The sequence below is a fragment of the Hyperoodon ampullatus genome, assembly GCF_949752795.1.
Source record: "Hyperoodon ampullatus genome assembly, chromosome: 3".
In the NCBI taxonomy this organism is placed as follows: domain Eukaryota; kingdom Metazoa; phylum Chordata; class Mammalia; order Artiodactyla; family Ziphiidae; genus Hyperoodon; species Hyperoodon ampullatus.
This window is the reverse complement of record NC_136916.1, coordinates 139,423,997-139,442,022: the sequence shown is the minus strand read 5'-3', so window position 1 is coordinate 139,442,022 and position 18,026 is coordinate 139,423,997. Positions and strand designations below refer to the sequence as shown.

The window sequence follows — 18,026 nt, the reverse complement described above, 5'->3', positions numbered from 1 at the left end:
AGTATTGCGCCAATGTTAATTTGTTTGGACAAAGTATCATTATAATATAAGGTGTTAACATTATGGGAAATTAGGTAAAGAGTAGGTGGGAACTCTGTACTCTTTTTAAGACTGTATTGTAAGTCAAAATTATTCTAAAATAAAAAGTATATTTTTTAAAAGTCAAGGAAGTTATGAATCTCAGATATCGTCCAGAAGTCCAATATCCAACTGCATATTTCCAATGGGGTAGAAACGTGTGGTCTTTTCCATAATTATAAATTTTGAATCTACCAGAGATGTCAGTGCTGGCTGGCTTCATTAGTGTAGTACAAAAGCAAGTTAAGTCCAAATTCAAATGACACCTTGGTCGTTGACCAGCAATAAAAATGCAGCCTGTCCACAAAAAAGGAAAACCTCATCAAGCTGATCACGATAGCAGGTGACCTAACCAGATGCTTTATAATATGCTGAAGTAAGCATTTATGGGTAATTGGGGAGCAGAAACAACACAAAGCCACCCAGAAGTAAAGGTTAGGATGATGTCATTAAAATGTTGGATTTTTGAGAAAGAGTACCAGCAGGTAGACCCAACTGACCCACAGTCATCAGAGAAGCAGAGATGGGTTCATCTTTTTTTGAGTGAAGACCTCATGCAAACCATGAAGGAAAGAGACACAGCTGCAGAAAGCAGCAGACTCCACCCCCACGGGCACTTCACCTCAAGCCAAAGGGCAGTCTCCCATCTGTTTATGCTGTGGAAATGGCTGCTGATCCCGCAATGATCTCCTCCAGGACACCTGCACACAGAGGTGGTTTCTACCAGGAATATCATCTCCAAAAAACTGTTCATACACTTATATTAAAAATGTTCATATAGAGGCTGAAATTTCCATGCTGTTATTATAATCTAAAAGTTAGATCTCTTCCACCCTACCGACCCAGGATAAACCATGGTAAAACATTCTGTACGTTCAGTTGTAACACGTTCAACTCAGTTGGGTTGCCAGCCCGCCAAGTGACTTAAGGTTAAACACATTTTTTTGAAGGCTTCTTGTTTTTGTGTTCTCAGTGGGCTATTTATACCGTTTTCAAGCATTCCCCCGCCTTTGGAATTTTAATTTACTCTGAGTGCTTCCCCCTTAGAGCATTCCCTAGTGCCATTTTATTCTTGACCCTTTTGAATAAAAATCCTTAATGAAGACATCTGAAAAGGGGGTGAAGGCCAGTAGAGAGACACCAGGGAGGCTTCTGAATTGTCCTCTGAAATTTTGTCATCTAGATGCTGAGGGTGGTCTCTTTGTTAAGAGTTTCGCATCCGGACCTTAAGGCCACATAATTAATGTTCCCACTGGAATCGTAGAGACTCTCTTTGAAAGAGTCTGTTGTCCAGTTTTCAGGCCACATTAGGCATGTTCCCGCCCAGGAGCAGGGCCTGAAAAGAATGTCGGTGTTTCCCTTCAGGTATAGGTGCCTGGGGGTCAGGGGGAGAGGGAACGGCAAGGGGTGGAGTGGGAGGCGGGTGATCGACAGGGGTAGAAATGGTGTCTCCTCCTCCCTCTGAATGTGAAATAGCCAATGAGGTGGCGCGGCCGGGCCGGCCGGGCCGCCAGTGCCATATAGTATGCAGCAACCGGAGGAGTCACGTTGGGGGAACGGCAGAAAGCAGCTATCCTTTTACACTACTTTGCTCTAGCAGCTATCTTAATGGTGACTGCGTGGCCGGGGGGAAACCTGATCGGCCAGATCCAGCCGAAACCGGGAGGGAGGGAGTGGGCTTTCCGGAGGGGGGGAGGGGGGAGGGACACGAAGAAGGAGGAGTAAGAGAGGGGAAAAGAAAGAGGAAAAGAGTGCGAGGGAGTGAGGGAGGGAGGAAAATAAACAACAAAAAAATGTCCTCTTCCTCCCCCACCGGGCAGATTGCAAGTGCGGCGGACATCAAGCAGGAGAATGGGATGGAAAGCGCCTCGGAAGGGCAGGAGGCGCCCCGAGAAGTGGCGGGGGGCGCGGCGGCGGGGCTGAGCCCCCCGGCTCCAGCCCCTTTCCCCCTGGAGCCGGGGGACGCCGCGACTACCGCCGCCAGGGTGAGCGGAGAGGAAGGGGCAGTGGCTGCAGCGGCGGCGGCCGGAGCGGCGGCGGATCAGGTACAACTCCACTCGGAACTTCTGGGCAGGCACCACCACGCCGCGGCCGCCGCCGCCGCCGCCGCCGCCGCCGCCGCGCAGACCCCACTGGCCTTCTCGCCCGACCATGTCGCCTGCGTGTGCGAGGCGCTGCAGCAGGGGGGCAACCTGGACCGCCTGGCCCGGTTCCTGTGGTCCCTGCCCCAGAGCGACCTGCTACGTGGCAACGAGAGCCTGCTGAAGGCGCGGGCGCTGGTGGCCTTCCACCAGGGCATCTACCCTGAGCTCTACAGCATCCTCGAGAGCCACAGCTTCGAGTCGGCCAACCACCCGCTGCTGCAGCAGCTCTGGTACAAGGCGCGCTACACCGAGGCCGAGCGAGCCCGCGGCCGGCCGCTGGGCGCCGTGGACAAGTACCGGCTGCGCAGGAAATTTCCCCTGCCCCGCACCATCTGGGACGGCGAGGAGACGGTGTATTGTTTCAAGGAGAAGTCGCGCAACGCGCTCAAGGAGCTCTACAAGCAGAATCGCTACCCTTCGCCCGCCGAGAAGCGGCACCTGGCCAAGATCACCGGCCTCTCCCTCACCCAGGTCAGCAACTGGTTCAAGAACCGCCGGCAGCGCGATCGGAACCCCTCTGAGACCCAGTCCAAAAGGTGAGCGCCAACTTTCCTCCTCCTCCCCCTTCCTCTCCCCAACCCCCTTCCCAGCTTTCTTTTCCTCCAAGTGCTCGCAAACATGGCGCTTACCTTCCCCACTAGCCTGGTCCGGCTGCCCACCTCTCCCCGCCCCCCACCTCTCTCCCCGGCTGGGGGAGGGGGGGCGGCGGCGGCGAGGGGCGGGGGAACCTTGCTCCTTACCCTCCCCCCACCTCCCCCCAGAAGTTTCTGGTCGCCCGCCTAGGTCTCAGTCCCCGCCCCCACCTCGGCTGGTCACTGCTGCCCGGTTTCCCACCCCCATCCCTCTGGCTTTGAAGTTGCCAATCTCTCCCCGGTTCTGGCCGGGCGAAGGATCGTGTGTAGACGCCGGAAAGGCAGTTCTCGCTGCCGCCCGATGCCCACGGAGGTTGCCAGCGCCCGCCGGGGTCTGCACCTCCACGGGGTCACGCCGGCCCGGCGCGCGCACGCGCTCCCGGACCCTCAGGGTTCGGCTGCCCTAGGCAGGCGCTGGAGGTGGCCGTGGCCGCTCCGGAGGGAGAAGAAAGTTGGTGGGGTCTGGAAGCGCAGAAGGGGGTCTGGGGACGTCGAGGTTTTATATGACAGAGTTAATCATTCACCCTGCCCGCTGTGGTTCCCTTCGCGGCCGCGGCAACTGTGGGGTGTTGGTGCGGCTCGGCTCTGCGGTGTTTTGAAACCTGATTCTGAACTCCTTCGGATCGAATTTCAGCGCCGCCGGGGTGGTGGGGCTAGAGGGCGGCTTCCCCGGCCCCCGAACCCTGCGGAGCTCCCTCCTGGTGTGGTGATTGGGGCTGGGGGCAGGCTGGCACCAGGCGGACAGCAGGGAAGGACTGGCGGGCGCTATCCACTCCGCACCTCTTTGAGCGCCCACCCTGGCGGGTTTGAACTTTTTGACTGCCAGGTATTTTTTCCCAACCGGTAGAAAATACCGGGTTTTCCTCCTCTTTTATACGTCCTCCTGAGTCAGACACCTGGTCTGTGTGTATTGTTGGACAAAGTAAAGAGAAGGTCGCCGAAAGGGATGGTGTCGCCAGCCCCGCGGGGAAAGGAGAGAAAGAATCCAAAAGCAGCTCGAAGGTTCTGCTCAGGGGAGGAATCTGGAAGCCGGGGAGCCCGGCCCGGCGGGGAGAAGGTGATCACTCGGCACGTTCCAGAGCCCGCCGCGGGCCGCTCCTGCCCGTTTCTCGCCCAAGGCAGGAGGGAGGCTCCGTGCCCTAACCCGGCCTCGCGGTAACCAAAACAAAACGCGCACTGCGACCTGCGTGCACCCCTCCGCAGACTTGCGGGGGCGACCCAGAGGAGGCGCCTTGGTAACTCCACGCCACCTGTCCCCGTGCCTGCTTGAGGCGGCGGATCCTGTCGGCGACGGAATCCGATGGGCAGGGGGTAGGGGGGTGGGGAGCGGGCGCGGCGCGCCGGCCAGCTGCCCTGGAGGCTCCACTCCCTGGCCGGGCGCGTTCCCCGCGTCTCCCCAGCCACACTCAGCCTGCTTCGCCCCCACAACACACACACACGCTCCCAGCCCAGTTGCCTGGTTGAGGCCCCTTTCCGGATCTACCTCCCACCCGCATCCCCGGTGAGTCACCCTCGCAGACGGCGACGGCGGCTCAGCCTCAGCTCGTAAATCAAAGCGCCTTCTGCGCCCCTGGCCCCGCAGTCCAAAGCCGGGGTAATCCCCTCCCCTCGGCAAGAAAGCGAACCGGCCTCGGGGCACTGCAGAGATGTCGGATCTTCTACCGGGCCAAGTTCCGCCGCGCTCCCAACTGCCTCTGTCCTACCATCCTTTCTCCCCCGGCCCAGCCTCAGACCAAATGGGAAACACCCACCACTACCCCTCCCCAGATTTAGTATTTACCCCCAAATCGGAGAGCTGAGGAACACAGTATTGTTTGGAACAGAACAGAAGGACTGAGGGTGCTGGGGAAGGGGTCTGATAGGTACAAGGCCACTTAGTGACCCACACCCTTTCCCTCCCACCTCACCAGGGCACTGGATGGTGTTTGTTAAATAGGCCCCTATGGCTTTCTTTGGATTCAAAGGCGACTGCACCTAACAGTTCTTGGGTTGAAAGTGCCTTTCCTACAACAAGACAGCCACTTTGTTGAATGAAACAGTTGTCAGTCTGGTGGAGTAGAAGTTTGGGAGCAGGTGAGAAAATGATCTCTTGTTAACTAACTGGCAGACAAAGCTGAGTACTTCCCACCTCCTGCTCCTTTGACAGTTTCATTTACCTCCAAAATCACACTAATCTGAATTGGTTTGAGGGGAAGGGAAAGAGTTCCTAAACAGAAATGACTGACCACCCCTTTAATGAGTTTTTTTCCTGTGGTATAGGTAGCAGCATATTTAACAGTAATAAATAACTTCAGTGCTATAAAAACATGTAGACAATTCTCCTGTAAATCCTATTAGCTGAATTTATATCTTTTAGACCTCTGGACTTTCTCTGAACTTATTATTAGTAAAGGTTATTGAGACATGAGAGTTCCTCTTCTCAGATGCCCTGGTCAGAATCTGCTGAAAGGCCTCATAGCTAAAACAAGACTAGAAGACTTCCTGCTGTGCTTTCCTTAAACACTACCTTTAATGGGATTAGAGGCTGGTTTTCCAAACAGTTGGCACTATGTAGATTGTCATTCCCATGACTTTCTGAATGTCTTGATTTCCTCCTCTGTACAGTGAGTCGGATGGCAATCCTAGCACTGAAGATGAATCCAGCAAGGGTCATGAAGATTTGTCTCCTCATCCACTCTCCAGTTCATCCGATGGTGTCACCAACCTCAGCCTTTCCAGTCACATGGAGCCAGTGTATATGCAACAAATTGGAAATGCTAAAATATCATTAAGCTCTTCTGGAGTTTTGTTGAATGGAAGTTTGGTACCTGCCAGTACTTCACCTGTCTTCATTAATGGTAATTCTTTCATTCAGGGACCCAATGGAGTTATCCTTAATGGATTAAGTGTGGGAAATACACAGACAGTGTCACTGAACCCACCAAAAATGGCATCAAACATTGTGAGCAATGGTATATCCATGACTGACATACTGGGGTCTACCTCCCAGGATGTGAAGGAATTCAAAGTTCTCCAGAGTTCTTCAGCTAACTCAGCAGCCACCACCTCCTACAGCCCCAGTGCTCCTGTGTCATTCCCAGGGCTGATACCCAGCACTGAGGTGAAAAGAGAAGGTATTCAAACAGTGGCTTCCCAGGATGGAGGTTCTGTAGTGACTTTTACCACACCAGTGCAAATCAACCAGTATGGCATCGTCCAGATCCCCAATTCCGGAGCAAGCAGTCAGTTCCTTAATGGGAGCATTGGATTCTCTCCACTGCAGCTGCCTCCTGTTTCAGTGGCAGCTTCACAAGGTAAAAGTCTGGTTTGGTTCCGTAATGCACCAGTGAATGTTTTAGCCAGCTGCTGTAAATGACGCATTTGGTGAGAGCTATAGATTGCTGTTACTGTTCAGGTAACTTACTGGCTGCCACAGCTGCAGAATAGCCTTGATTTGTTCCTCTTTCTTCACAACATCCATGTAATATCCAGCTTGCTTTGTTCCCTGGCATCATGGGGGTGGGTTTTTATTTTCCCAACAACTGAATGGAAAAATACAGTTCGCAGCAAATCCTGCCAGTTTTACAATTTTAGAAATATGCTAAGTCAATCGATGCTTACAAAATAACCCACTGCTTGACATTTTAAGATTAAAAATTAATAATATTGCTAGAACACAAAATAAGTCAAGCAGTTGGTAAGAATGTGTAGACTTCACCTAAGCATTATTTATTTGACCAAAAGGAGTTTTAGAAGAGCGAGCTAAAGAGACTGGATCATTTGCATTTGATTCATGTTCCTCCTATAAGTAAGACTAACAGACCTAAAGGGAAAACAGAGGAGTATGTGATTGTCTGTTGCTATGCATGTATACTTGCCCCCTAAATGTGTGGGTTTATTTATGGAGGTAACTGTAAGCCTTATTTTATATGTTGGTGGCTTTACTAAGGCATCTGCACTGATCTGAAATTTGGGAAACCTGAGGCTGATATGCCAGCTCTTCAATGACTTTAAGCAAATCTGGATGGCTCTGTGTCTTTGTTTCTCTACAGAAACAGGAATGGTTAGAATGGCAGTGGAGGTTGCAGAAATGCTTGAATTCAGGAGTGGGAGATGTTAGTGCATATTTGCCTTCCTGGAAGCAAATCTGAAAGTCCAAATTTTTACCAAAACAAAATAAGTAACTGTTTGCCTTAAAGATCAGCTTCCTGTAAAATGGTTTTATCAAAAAAAAAAAAAAACAATTTATACACAACTCTTGTTTCCACAACTATGGTCTACTTCAGTTTGTTTGAGGCATTAATGGAAGAATTGTTGTGCAGTAAATTCCATTCTGTTCATTTGTTTCTCTTTAGGTAAAATGGTAGTATAGTAACACACAACAGTCCTGCAGCATGCTATTTATTTCTTCATTGTTCCAGGCTATGGAAAGGATTAAGCTTAGTCACTATCCAACACAGGGCAAAAATAGGAAAACCACAGGGCAAGCCAAAGTGCTTAGTTTACAATACTTTAATGTGGATCTAACCCTTTTTCTCTCTTTAGGAAATTTCCAAATAGTAGGTAACATTTTAAAGACAACAAATTTGAGCAAAAAGCATGGTATGTACATTGGGGGAGGAGAAAAGCAGGAGTACTTCTCACACATAAACTATAAAAGTGCTACCATAGAAATTATTACAAACTAATAGCTAATTCTTAAAATGGGACATTTAATATGAATAAGAGCAGCATTTTCAGTTAAAGTAGCTAAGATCAAATGACAGAGCTGTCAATCCTTAAACCTGTCTGGGTGAGTTGAAGACATAAGTTTAACCAGATGGCCCAGGAAACAACGTTCCCTTAGAGTAACTGTGTATTGCACTTCTCAGTAAAGCATTTGGGGATTCAGCCTTTCTCAAAACAGATACCAAGCCTTTCTTAAAAATGGCTAGACAAGGTAGATTATCTTTCTATAGTCGAAATTTATATAGAAAAGCAGAATCTCTACATCTTTTGCTCACTTTATAATCTGAGTAAATAAGGGGTTTTTTTAAGCATCATTATAAAATTATACTTTGTACCTATATCATTTCTCAACTGGATTTTTTTAACTGATTTTGAAATGATTGTTCAATTTATAATTCAATTGCAGCTATACTTAAATATCAAGTTTTAGATCACATCTGCTTTTCCCCCTTCATCTATGTATTTCATAATATCTACACATTTAGAAATATTATATTATTTATATTCCATAGCAGTTTGGGAAAATGTCACACCTATTATATTATATATAGCCCTGTCAAAAAATAATGAATCATTTTGTTCACAAATACACTGGCAAACAATTTCACAAACGCATACACACAACAAAGTAACCATCTATTTCAGATGTCTTTTGCTACAGTTTAGTAGTCAACAAGAATTTTAAAGCCTTTTTAGTTTGTTTAACCTGGAACAAAGATTTACGTTAGAGAAGAGCTCAAACACATGAAGAAATATTTTTCTTAAGTTCAAATAAAGTGTTTTCAATTTTTGTTTGTTTAAAGCCATTCCTTTGCATTTAAGGTGCTTAAAAATGTTTGGAAGACATATAAACAGCCCTGTGACATACATTTATCAATATAGGGGACAACATAATCACAGTTATTCTATGAATTCAAGGAGGGAAATGTTTTAGGTGAATTACCTTTAACATTAGGCTGTTTTCTCAAAATAATGAAGAGTTTACTGAACATCTAATTCAAGATCAGGGTAAACATCCTACTTGAATTATTCGGTCACAAAACTCCCCCATGTCCATCTTTCCTTTAATGCCAAGATAATTGCCATTATTTCGCTGTGCCTAGGAAAAGACTCAGAAAGAAAAGGGTTTTATTTGATGGTGTGAGTTGGGGGGAAGGGGGTCTAATTCGTCTGCATTGTCTGAGTTAGCTGATTTGAACAACTCAGCTTTCTACTTATATTTCTTTTTCTACTTCTGGTCTCTGTAGAACATTATAATGAGAGTCTCAAAAGATACAAACCTTTTACAGAAGCATTAGCTCTAGCTCTTTATGTTAATCTGTATTTTAAAAAGCACATTTCATTATTATCATTAATTCTTCCTGTCACTACAACACTGAAAATTCAGAACTAGCACTACAAAAGGAAAAAAAAAAACTTGAATGTTTTGTTGACTTGACATTATGGTTAGTTTGGTGAAACTTTGCAACTTGTCTGTACAGGTTTATATGGTTAACTGTAAGCCCCAGGGTAACTCATTTATGTGGTATTTTCTGCATTTCCGTTTATATTTTATGTCAGTTACTGAGCTTGCCCTGAACAAAGGCATTCTCTTTCACATTTGTGTTTTCTAGTTCTAACTGGCAGAGTGAGCAATAACTATCAACTAGTTGAGAGATATCAAGTCTCAGTAATACTGAACCAGAAACTTGACTGAAATTAGAACTTGGAAACAAAAAAATTTTTTTTCACATGTGATTTCTAAGCCAGTAGTTCTCGCTCCCGCTTCATCACCAGAATTACTCAAGGAGTTAAAAATACACCTGTTCTGGGATTTACTGAGTCAGATAGATTCTCAGGAGCGGAGCCTTGAAATCTGTAGTTTCAAGTGCTCAGGGTGATTCTGCGGAACCTGAGAAAAATCATGTGTGTAAAAAAGTAACTTTTTTCTTTCCTTATCAGCCCCATCAATGATAATCTGTACTTTTTTTTTTTTTTAGGTCATATTTCAGTAAATTCAAGCACTTCAGATGGGAGCACATTTACAAGTGAGTCTGCCACAGTCCAGCAAGGAAAGGTTTTCTTGAGCTCTCTTGCTCCCAGTGCAGTGGTATACACTGTTCCTAATTCAGGCCAGACTATAGGATCTGTTAAACAGGAGGGCGTGGAGAGGAGCCTGGTGTTTTCTCAGTTGATGCCTGTCAATCAGAATGCACAGGTAAATGCAAACCTGTCTTCTGAAAGTATCTCGGGAAGTGGCCTCCACCCACTGTCCTCCTCCTTAGTTAATGTATCCCCAACTCACAATTTTTCCCTGACTCCCCCTACCCTACTAAACCCCACTGAGCTAAACCCTGACATTGCTGATAGCCAGCCAATGTCTGCACCTGTGGCAAGCAAATCTACTGTGACATCTGTCAGCAACACAAACTATGCAACTCTTCAGAACTGCTCCCTTATTACTGGTCAAGATCTATTATCAGTACCCATGACCCAGGCTGCCCTTGGGGAAATAGTTCCCACAGCTGAAGCCCAGGTGAGTCACCCCTCCCCTACAGTACACCAGGATTTTGTCAGAGAACATCATTTGGTTATGCAATCAGTAGCTAACATAAAAGAGAATTTCTTAACAAATTCTGAGAGCAAAGCAACAAGCAACTTAATGATGCTGGACTCCAAATCCAAGTATGTCCTAGAGGGCATGGTTGAAACTGTCTGTGAAGACCTGGAAACAGACAAAAAAGAGCTTGCCAAGCTCCAGACTGTCCAATTGGATGAAGAGATGCAAGACTTGTAAACTTAATTTCTTTTTTTTTTCCTGGCATCAGCAGGCAAATCTTTTCATGAAGACCTGAGGACATAAAGGATTTTCCCATTTGAAGGGAAACATTAGTTTTGCAAGTAAATGCATTCAAGAGACTTTGGATTGATCTGCATGAAGATCACAGTTAAATATGCAGGAGTAGAACTGCATTATTGCAGACTTTTTGTTCACATGTGTTCTCTTTTAAATAGATGGAGACAGAGGAGCAAGGTGAAATATATCAAGAAGTCAAAGTGTATCATTTGGTTGACTTAACATAATTCTAAGATCAAATGGAACTTGATAAATAGTTTTCTAAATTAAAAATGTATACACTTAAGGTAGAAAATTAAATATCACTACAGAGCGTTAGAAACAATACAATTCTTTTTGTTTACTTTTACTCCACGGGCATTGGTAAGGTTAAGAAGCATAAAAGGTACTCTACACTATTCTAAGGGTATATTTTTGAATATATGCATTTCTGTTTTTCAGCATTTTTGTGAAAGTCTTGGCTTGTCTCTATACATTTCCAAATGTGATCGCTAATAGTTCACTGTGGCTGAGAAAGTTTGCAACTCCACTAAAAACTCTGAAACAAACTTCAGTATGAGTGTAAATATATTAGTCCTATAAGCAAGAATTTGGGTAATTACAGTGAATTTTATTTATGCTGTATATGTTTCTCTTATACTTCAGACACTATGAACTGAAAAGAAAAATGTTTTCGTACTGTTTAATTTATTTTTATTGTTTGAACAGGAAGTGAACAGTTATTTCCAACAAAGTTTTACTTTTTGTAGGATTTTAAAAGTGATGATTTTTATCAGGAGTCTATTAAGTTCAATATTAATAACACTGAAACAAGAAATCTGACTCCCAGTATTGGAATTTTGGTACTTTTTTTCACATCCTTGTTCTTTATTTAGCAACTCTGATTCATTTAAATATATTTTCTACAGAATTCTATGTGCCTTTTTACCTTGTGGCCTTTTTATTATTCTTACTAAGGTACAGAAGTTTCAACAGAAGCACTGATGACTCCTTTCTACTATCCAACAGGGTTAATATCACAGAATTGCTCTAACTCTGAAGAACTTAAGTTTCACTTATATTATTAGAGTTAATGTTTATGATGCAAGCAGTTGAACAATTAATTATTGTTGATACTTTTCATTACAAAGAAGTAACAGTTATAGACTACCATGTAAAACCAATTCTGGAGGCTATGAAAACAACCATTTTAAAGGAAAGAAAGAATATGTAACTTCTATTGAGCTGAATTATGTCCTGTTGAAACTTAGTTCTAAATGTTTTAACTCAGTTGTTACATTATGACATATGACTGTTGTTTGCACTATATTATCACCTCTTCTTTAAGAGTAAACCTTTCGGGGTTTCCGTAAGAAGCTTGTTTGATAATGTTGTGAGCTGTGGTTACAGTTTTTATCAGGACTCTGAACAGAAGATGTAATAATACAAATACATTTATGTAGTGAGTAAAGTCTCTGGTCTCTGAAAAGCAAGAAAAGTGAGAAAATGATCTCTTCAGAGATGACAGAAAGTTGTTGAACATGAAGATGTCACCACATCTTGCTTTCTTTAAGATCAGAACAAAGGGTCCACTGTAATGTCTACATGCCCATCAGCCCAGCATGTTGAATAAGGGCCATAGAGGATTTAACTTTTGTTGTTATTGCAAATGGAACTTGCAGGCATAGGTGAAGAGCCCTTTGAAGAATTCCTCCCCCATCATTTTTTTTCTCCCCCATCATTTTGATAAAGAACTTAGATCCCATTTTTTTATGGAATTAGCGAATGTTCCTAAACTGCTGAAATTACGTGTTGTTTTGTTTTGTTTTGTTTTACAACATCAGGTTTTTTAGAGTTCTCTTCCACTCCACCACTACTTATACAGCTTGTTTCTTTGGGTGTGTGCTCATCATGTTACTGAGATTAATTACATGGGTCTATAGTGCAGTTTACATGAAAATGATGTTTTCCACTTGATTGCTGCAAATATCAAGAGTTTGTTAATTATTTTAAAATACCCATCCAATAAGAAAGATGGGAAGGTTTAAAAAGTTATATATGTTATATATACATATATATAACAGGAAAAGTTTTGTGTCTTCCAAAAATATAAGCCTCTCTTTTATTCACAGTTCTTCCTCTTTTCTTCCTTAAGAAAGAGAAAAGATAGCACAAAACTTAAGACTTACCTAGGAAACCTATTCATACTCCAACATGATGTAATTATACCCCTACAATTATTCCAGGTAGCTATACAATATACCAGGTAAGAATCAATGCACATTATAAAGAACTTGTTCTTTTCTATTTTTTCGGTAAAATAAGGGCCAGTTGTTATGTAACCCATATATATGGGAATGAAATAAGATAAACCCCATGATCTCCTTGCACAGAATTGCAAATGTTTTTTTGCAGTACCAAGGGCCAGACTCAGAACCCTTGTCAGAATTTCCCTCTACGTAAACCAATGCTTGAAGATGCTGCAAATGACCCTCTAATGATCCCCAAAGAGGAATCAGAATAGGGATAAATAACTCCCTGCAAACCCTAACCCCTGCTGCTGGCTGTGTGAGCCTATCTATGCACTCTATCAGTCAGAATTGATATATAGCTCTTAGTTACATCCACTAAAGGACAGCCTGTTGTTTAAAGAGAAGGTGCATTTGTTCCTCGGTCAAGCAAGAGCACCTGTGTTGTACTGCTTTATAGCTCACGTATATTCATAGTAAAGAAAAGAATGAATTATACACGTTTCAGTGCCTTTCTTGTGTTACGAAAGGCAGGTAGATGTTATAGCCATAGATAAAGTTCATAGTTGAATTGCACACTGACCTTAAATCTCCCTGTAGATGCCCTTGCGTCTTGCATGTTAAAAGCTGGATAATTGGGTAGATATTGCAGCCTGCCCTACTACATGTTAGACAAGTGTGCATTAGTACATAACCAGAAGTTCTTCATTCTTTAAAATGTTTTTGACAGATCATCTCATCATAAAAATATAAATAATTCAGGAAAACTGTGGAGAAAAGAATTACATTTTATAGAAGATGTTTCAAAGTCTTCTTAGAGCTTAGATAATAGAGTCTTAACAGTTATTTTGTATCTAACTGATACATTTTACGTTAATTTCTTATTACCACCACACATTTTGTTACTCAAAATTGTATAGCATGTGACTCTTTTGGCTTTCAGGGTTCTCAAAATTTTTTTATTCTTTTGTTGCATGTACTGTATGTTTAGAGGCAACCAGTTATATACTCAATATGGTTTTACTGTGCCTTACACAAAGAGAAAATCTATACAGAATGTATATCATGGGGTGGGGTAACAGAGTCTATACTGCACTGTTAGGTGATGGCACACAGAGCATGTCCCAGAACATTTCTGTGCTTAATTACCCAACCAAAGAGATCTAAAGTATGTATGTTGTACTGTAATAGGGGTTTATGCCTGGACAATTAAGTGTTTTATTTGTTTTCTGAAATGATGTGAACTTATTTTTCTAAACACTATGCTAAATAAACTTTATATTTATACATACCTTATGTTGAAAAAGTTATTTATCCCTGGGAAAGCAGAGAAGAGTAAAGAAAAGAAAAACAAAAATCCACAAACATTTCATAGGCTTGCAAAGATAAGAGGAGTCATTTAGGGCTTCCCTGGTGGCGCAGTGGTTGAGAGTCCGCCTGCCAATGCAGGGGACACGGGTTCATGCCCCGGTCTGGGAAGATCCCACATGCCGCGGAGCGGCTGGGCCCATGAGCCATGGCCACTGAGCCTGTGCATCCGGAGCCTGTGCTCCGCAACGAGAGAGGCCACAACAGTGAGAGGCCTGCGTACCGCAAAAAAAAAAAAAAAAAAAAGGAGTCATTTTAGGAAAATAGTCTGTTGGTCTTTATACAAAATTACCCAACTCACTTAATTGTACTGCATACTCAGAGCTAAATGATTAGATTTCATCCTCCTTAAAGGAAAGAAATGTGTCATTCATGTGGGTGTCCCAAAATCTGAATCTGATACCATTTTTAATGGAATTAAATTGAAAGGTCCAAGGACCTTTCCATTCCCAACCTTACTGAAAGAGCTCAGTATCACCCCATCTTTAAAGCACTCCCATTAGCCAAAGTCTGGTTATACCATAGCTGGGTCCACCAGGGGTTTGGCTTAAAACTATGGACAGAACAGCATTACTGAGTGTGTAGAAGAGTCAGCCTTAGTACAGTTTGTACCTCATGTTAAAATTACATGACATCTGATTTTGCATGCCTCCCACACTGAAATGAAGAGGAAACTAGATAAAAAAATAGACTGGGACCACCTGTACAACTCTATTACAAAACTAAAGTCATCAAATTAATTTCAGGCATTATGTGTGGAGTTTTTTATAATCTTGTCATTCAGTTCATTTATTTAAAAATTTTCTATGTAGTTAAACCAGTTAAAGTGAATAGTGTCTCAGTAAGTGGGTACTGTATAGGGTCAGAATATTCTAGAGTGATTATATTTTATAATATCTTAACCAAACATTTTTTATTTTTTATTTTTTTATTTTTTATTTTTATTTTTTGCATTACGTGGGCTTCTCACTGCTGTGGCCTCTCCCGTTGCGGAGCACAGGCTGTGGACGCACAGGCCCAGCAGCCATGGCTCACGGGCCCAGCCGCTCCGCGGCATGTGGGATCCTCCCAGACCGGGGCACGAACCCGCGTCCCCTGCATCGGCAGGCAGACTCTCAACCACTGCGCCACCAGGGAAGCCCGACCAAACATTTTTTAAATTTTTATTTTATGTTGGAGTACAGTTGATTAACATTGTTGTGTTAGTTTCAGGTGTACAGCAAAGTGATTCAGTTATACATATACATATATATATTCTTTTTCAAATTCTTTTTTTTAATATATTTATTTATTTATTTATTTATGGCTGCATTGGGTCTTCGTTGCTGCGCACGGGCTCTCTCTAGTTGCAGCAAGTGGGGGCTACTCTTCACTGCGGTGCGTGGGCTTCTCACTGCGGTGGCTTCTCTTCTCTAGAGCCGCACGGGCTCTAGGCATGCAGACTTCAGTAGTTGTGGCATGCAGCCTCAGTAGTTGTGGCTCACAGGCTCTAGAGCGCAGGCTCAGTAGTTGTGGCACACGGGCTTAGTTGCTCCGCGGCATGTGGGATCTTCCCGGACCAGAGCTCAAACCCATGGCCCCTGCATTGGCAGGCGGATTCTTAACCACCACACCGCCAGGGAAGCCCTTAATGAAACATTTTTTTTTTTTTTTTTTTTGTGATACGCGGGCCTCTCACTGTTGCGGCCTCTCCCGTTGCGGAGCACAGGCTCCGGGTGCACCGGCTCAGCAGCCATGGCTCACGGGCCCAGCCGCTCCGCGGCATGTGGGATCCTCCCGGACCGGGGCACTAACCCGTGTCCCCTGCACTGGCAGGCAGACTCCCAACCACTGCGCCACCAGGGAAGCCCTGAAACATTTTTAAAACATTTGACAAGGTTACTGATCTACTTCAAACTTTTTTTTAGCGACAAAATTTTTTAATTTCATTTTATTGTAGTATAGTTGATTAAAATGTTGTGTTACTTCAAACATTTTTGTAGCTCCTTGGAAACTAGCAAATTAAAACCCCTCAATGGGAATTCAAGACCTTTAGCTATATGATTCCATCCCACTTTTCCAGTTTACCTTAAAAATAATAAATGTGGAAATTTACCTTTGTACCTCACCATTTCCAATACAGTAGATAGTAAATAAACAAAATACATTCAGATAATGGTCAATGCTATAAAGACAATAACAGGGTGATGGAATTGAGAATGGGGAATGGGTAGAGGTGGGGATTAGATTGGTCAAGGAAGGTCTCTGAAGAAGTGACATTTCAGAAGAGAGATTTGAACGGCTCAAGGGAGCCAGCCTGCAAGACCTAGAAAAGAGCATTCCAGCCATAGGGAACAGCAAGTACAAAGGCCCTGAGGGAGGAGCACAGCGGCTGGATCACAGTGTTATACACTCTAGGGGTCATGTGAAAGGAGATCCAGTCAGAGAGACAGGCAGGGACCAGATCACAGGTAGAGCTTTACTGGTCTATGCCAAATCGTTTGAATTTGATTCTGAGAAGCAAGGAATGATATAACATGACTTTCACTTTAAAATATCAGCAGCCTTTTCTTTGGAGAATGTGTGGGAGGCAAGAGGGATGGCAGGGATTAGGAAACTATGTCACATTGTCCTAAACTGTTGGACAGGAAATATATCAGGAGCTCTTGAAGCATGTGTGGCAGTTTGTCCACAAATGTCTCCAGAAGTTTGTGCTCTCTAAACCTTCTGTCTACACGGCCTCCTGCTTTTAGCCAAAGCTGCCAGCTTCCTACTATGATTGTCCCAGTCTGAACCTGTGCCCTGAGCTCCAGGCTGGTAGATGCACTTCCCTAATGGATATCTTCAGAATATCCTAGTCACCTATGACTCTATATATGAAAATTTAAACTATTATCTTCACTGTAAACCTGTTCCCCACTCTGTGTTCCTCATTCATCCATTGGCCAAATATAAAATCTGGGATTCACTCTGGTGTCTTCTGTCCCTTTCTTCCCACCTCCTCCACCAGATCACTACATCTATCCATGTCTGCTCTTTTACGGTCTCTTGAATTCATTCTTACCCCTCCATTTCTAGGGTTACTGCTATAGTTTAGGTAATTACCATTTCTTGACTGAATTATTGCAGCCTCTGCCTGCTTGGTATCCAGTGTCTGGTCCTCATTCCAGGCTACATTACAACTATATTCAGATAGGACTTTCAGAATTCAAGACTTATCCCAGACTCACATTCTAGTTTGAAATCTTCAATGGCTCTCCATTGCTTATGAAATACCATTTAAACTCCTTAACATACAAAGCCTCCAAGACCCAGGCCTTACCTCTCTGTCTGGTCACGTCTCTAGCCACATGAATCTGTTCCCTACAGGCACCAGGTTCTTTCTTAGCTACCAGATCTCCCAAACTCACTAGGAAGTGAGTCTGCTCCAGGAAGCTCTGTCTCACCCTCATAAACAGAATAGTACATGGCTGATTCTGTGATCAGACAGGAATTTATATCTTCCTTTCACGTGGCACTTATCACATCACTGTAATTATGTGTTTGCCTCAACACTTTCATCTTTGTTTCTCCTTTAGTGTAGCAGAGCACAGTAGGCACTTAAAAATTATTTGTTGAATGAATAGTGACTCTAACAGTCATCCATCCCTTTAAATCATTTCACTTGCTTGGATTAGGGAACTTTATGGCTCAACTGGTTAAGGTATTATCTCTATTTAGAGAACAAAAATAAATCACTGCATTTTGGGGTAGGGTCTGAGAGTGGTTCTGTGAATCTTCTAGCATTAGTAGATGGTCTTCATGGTGATTATTTCCCTTACTGCTCCAAGGTTTTTTCCACTTACTTCCAAACAGAGGCTGGGTTCCAGATGATACAAAGTTTGACAGACAGTTGCGGGCATTAGCAAAAATGTACTCACTAAGCTTTTTTAGATCAATGCTTCAAAATAGCAGTATTTATACTTATATACAGACATGCTTTCTAAAAATATTCTCTCTATGGATATATTCCTATTATTGTATTTAAACTGAGCAGATGTCTAAAGAATCTATG

The 18,026-nt window shown here is 43.5% G+C and overlaps 1 protein-coding gene across 2 annotated transcripts; it reads left to right on the top strand.

Annotated features, from left to right (window-relative positions):
* Window positions 1-1,871: 1,871 nt before the first annotated feature.
* On the top strand, window positions 1,872-10,337 carry SIX4 (SIX homeobox 4; the record flags this gene model as incomplete). 2 transcript variants are annotated; one of them, XM_079700515.1, is made up of 4 exons in its annotated part: window positions 1,872-2,758; window positions 5,459-6,147; window positions 7,379-7,435; window positions 9,541-10,337. In XM_079700515.1, the coding sequence occupies 4 exons, from the start codon at window positions 1,872-1,874 to the stop codon at window positions 10,335-10,337; spliced, it is 2,430 nt and encodes an 809-aa protein (XP_079556641.1). The 2 variants fall into 2 exon arrangements, with proteins under 2 accessions (XP_079556641.1, XP_079556642.1); XM_079700516.1 differs by lacking the exon at window positions 7,379-7,435.
* Window positions 10,338-18,026: the final 7,689 nt, after the last annotated feature.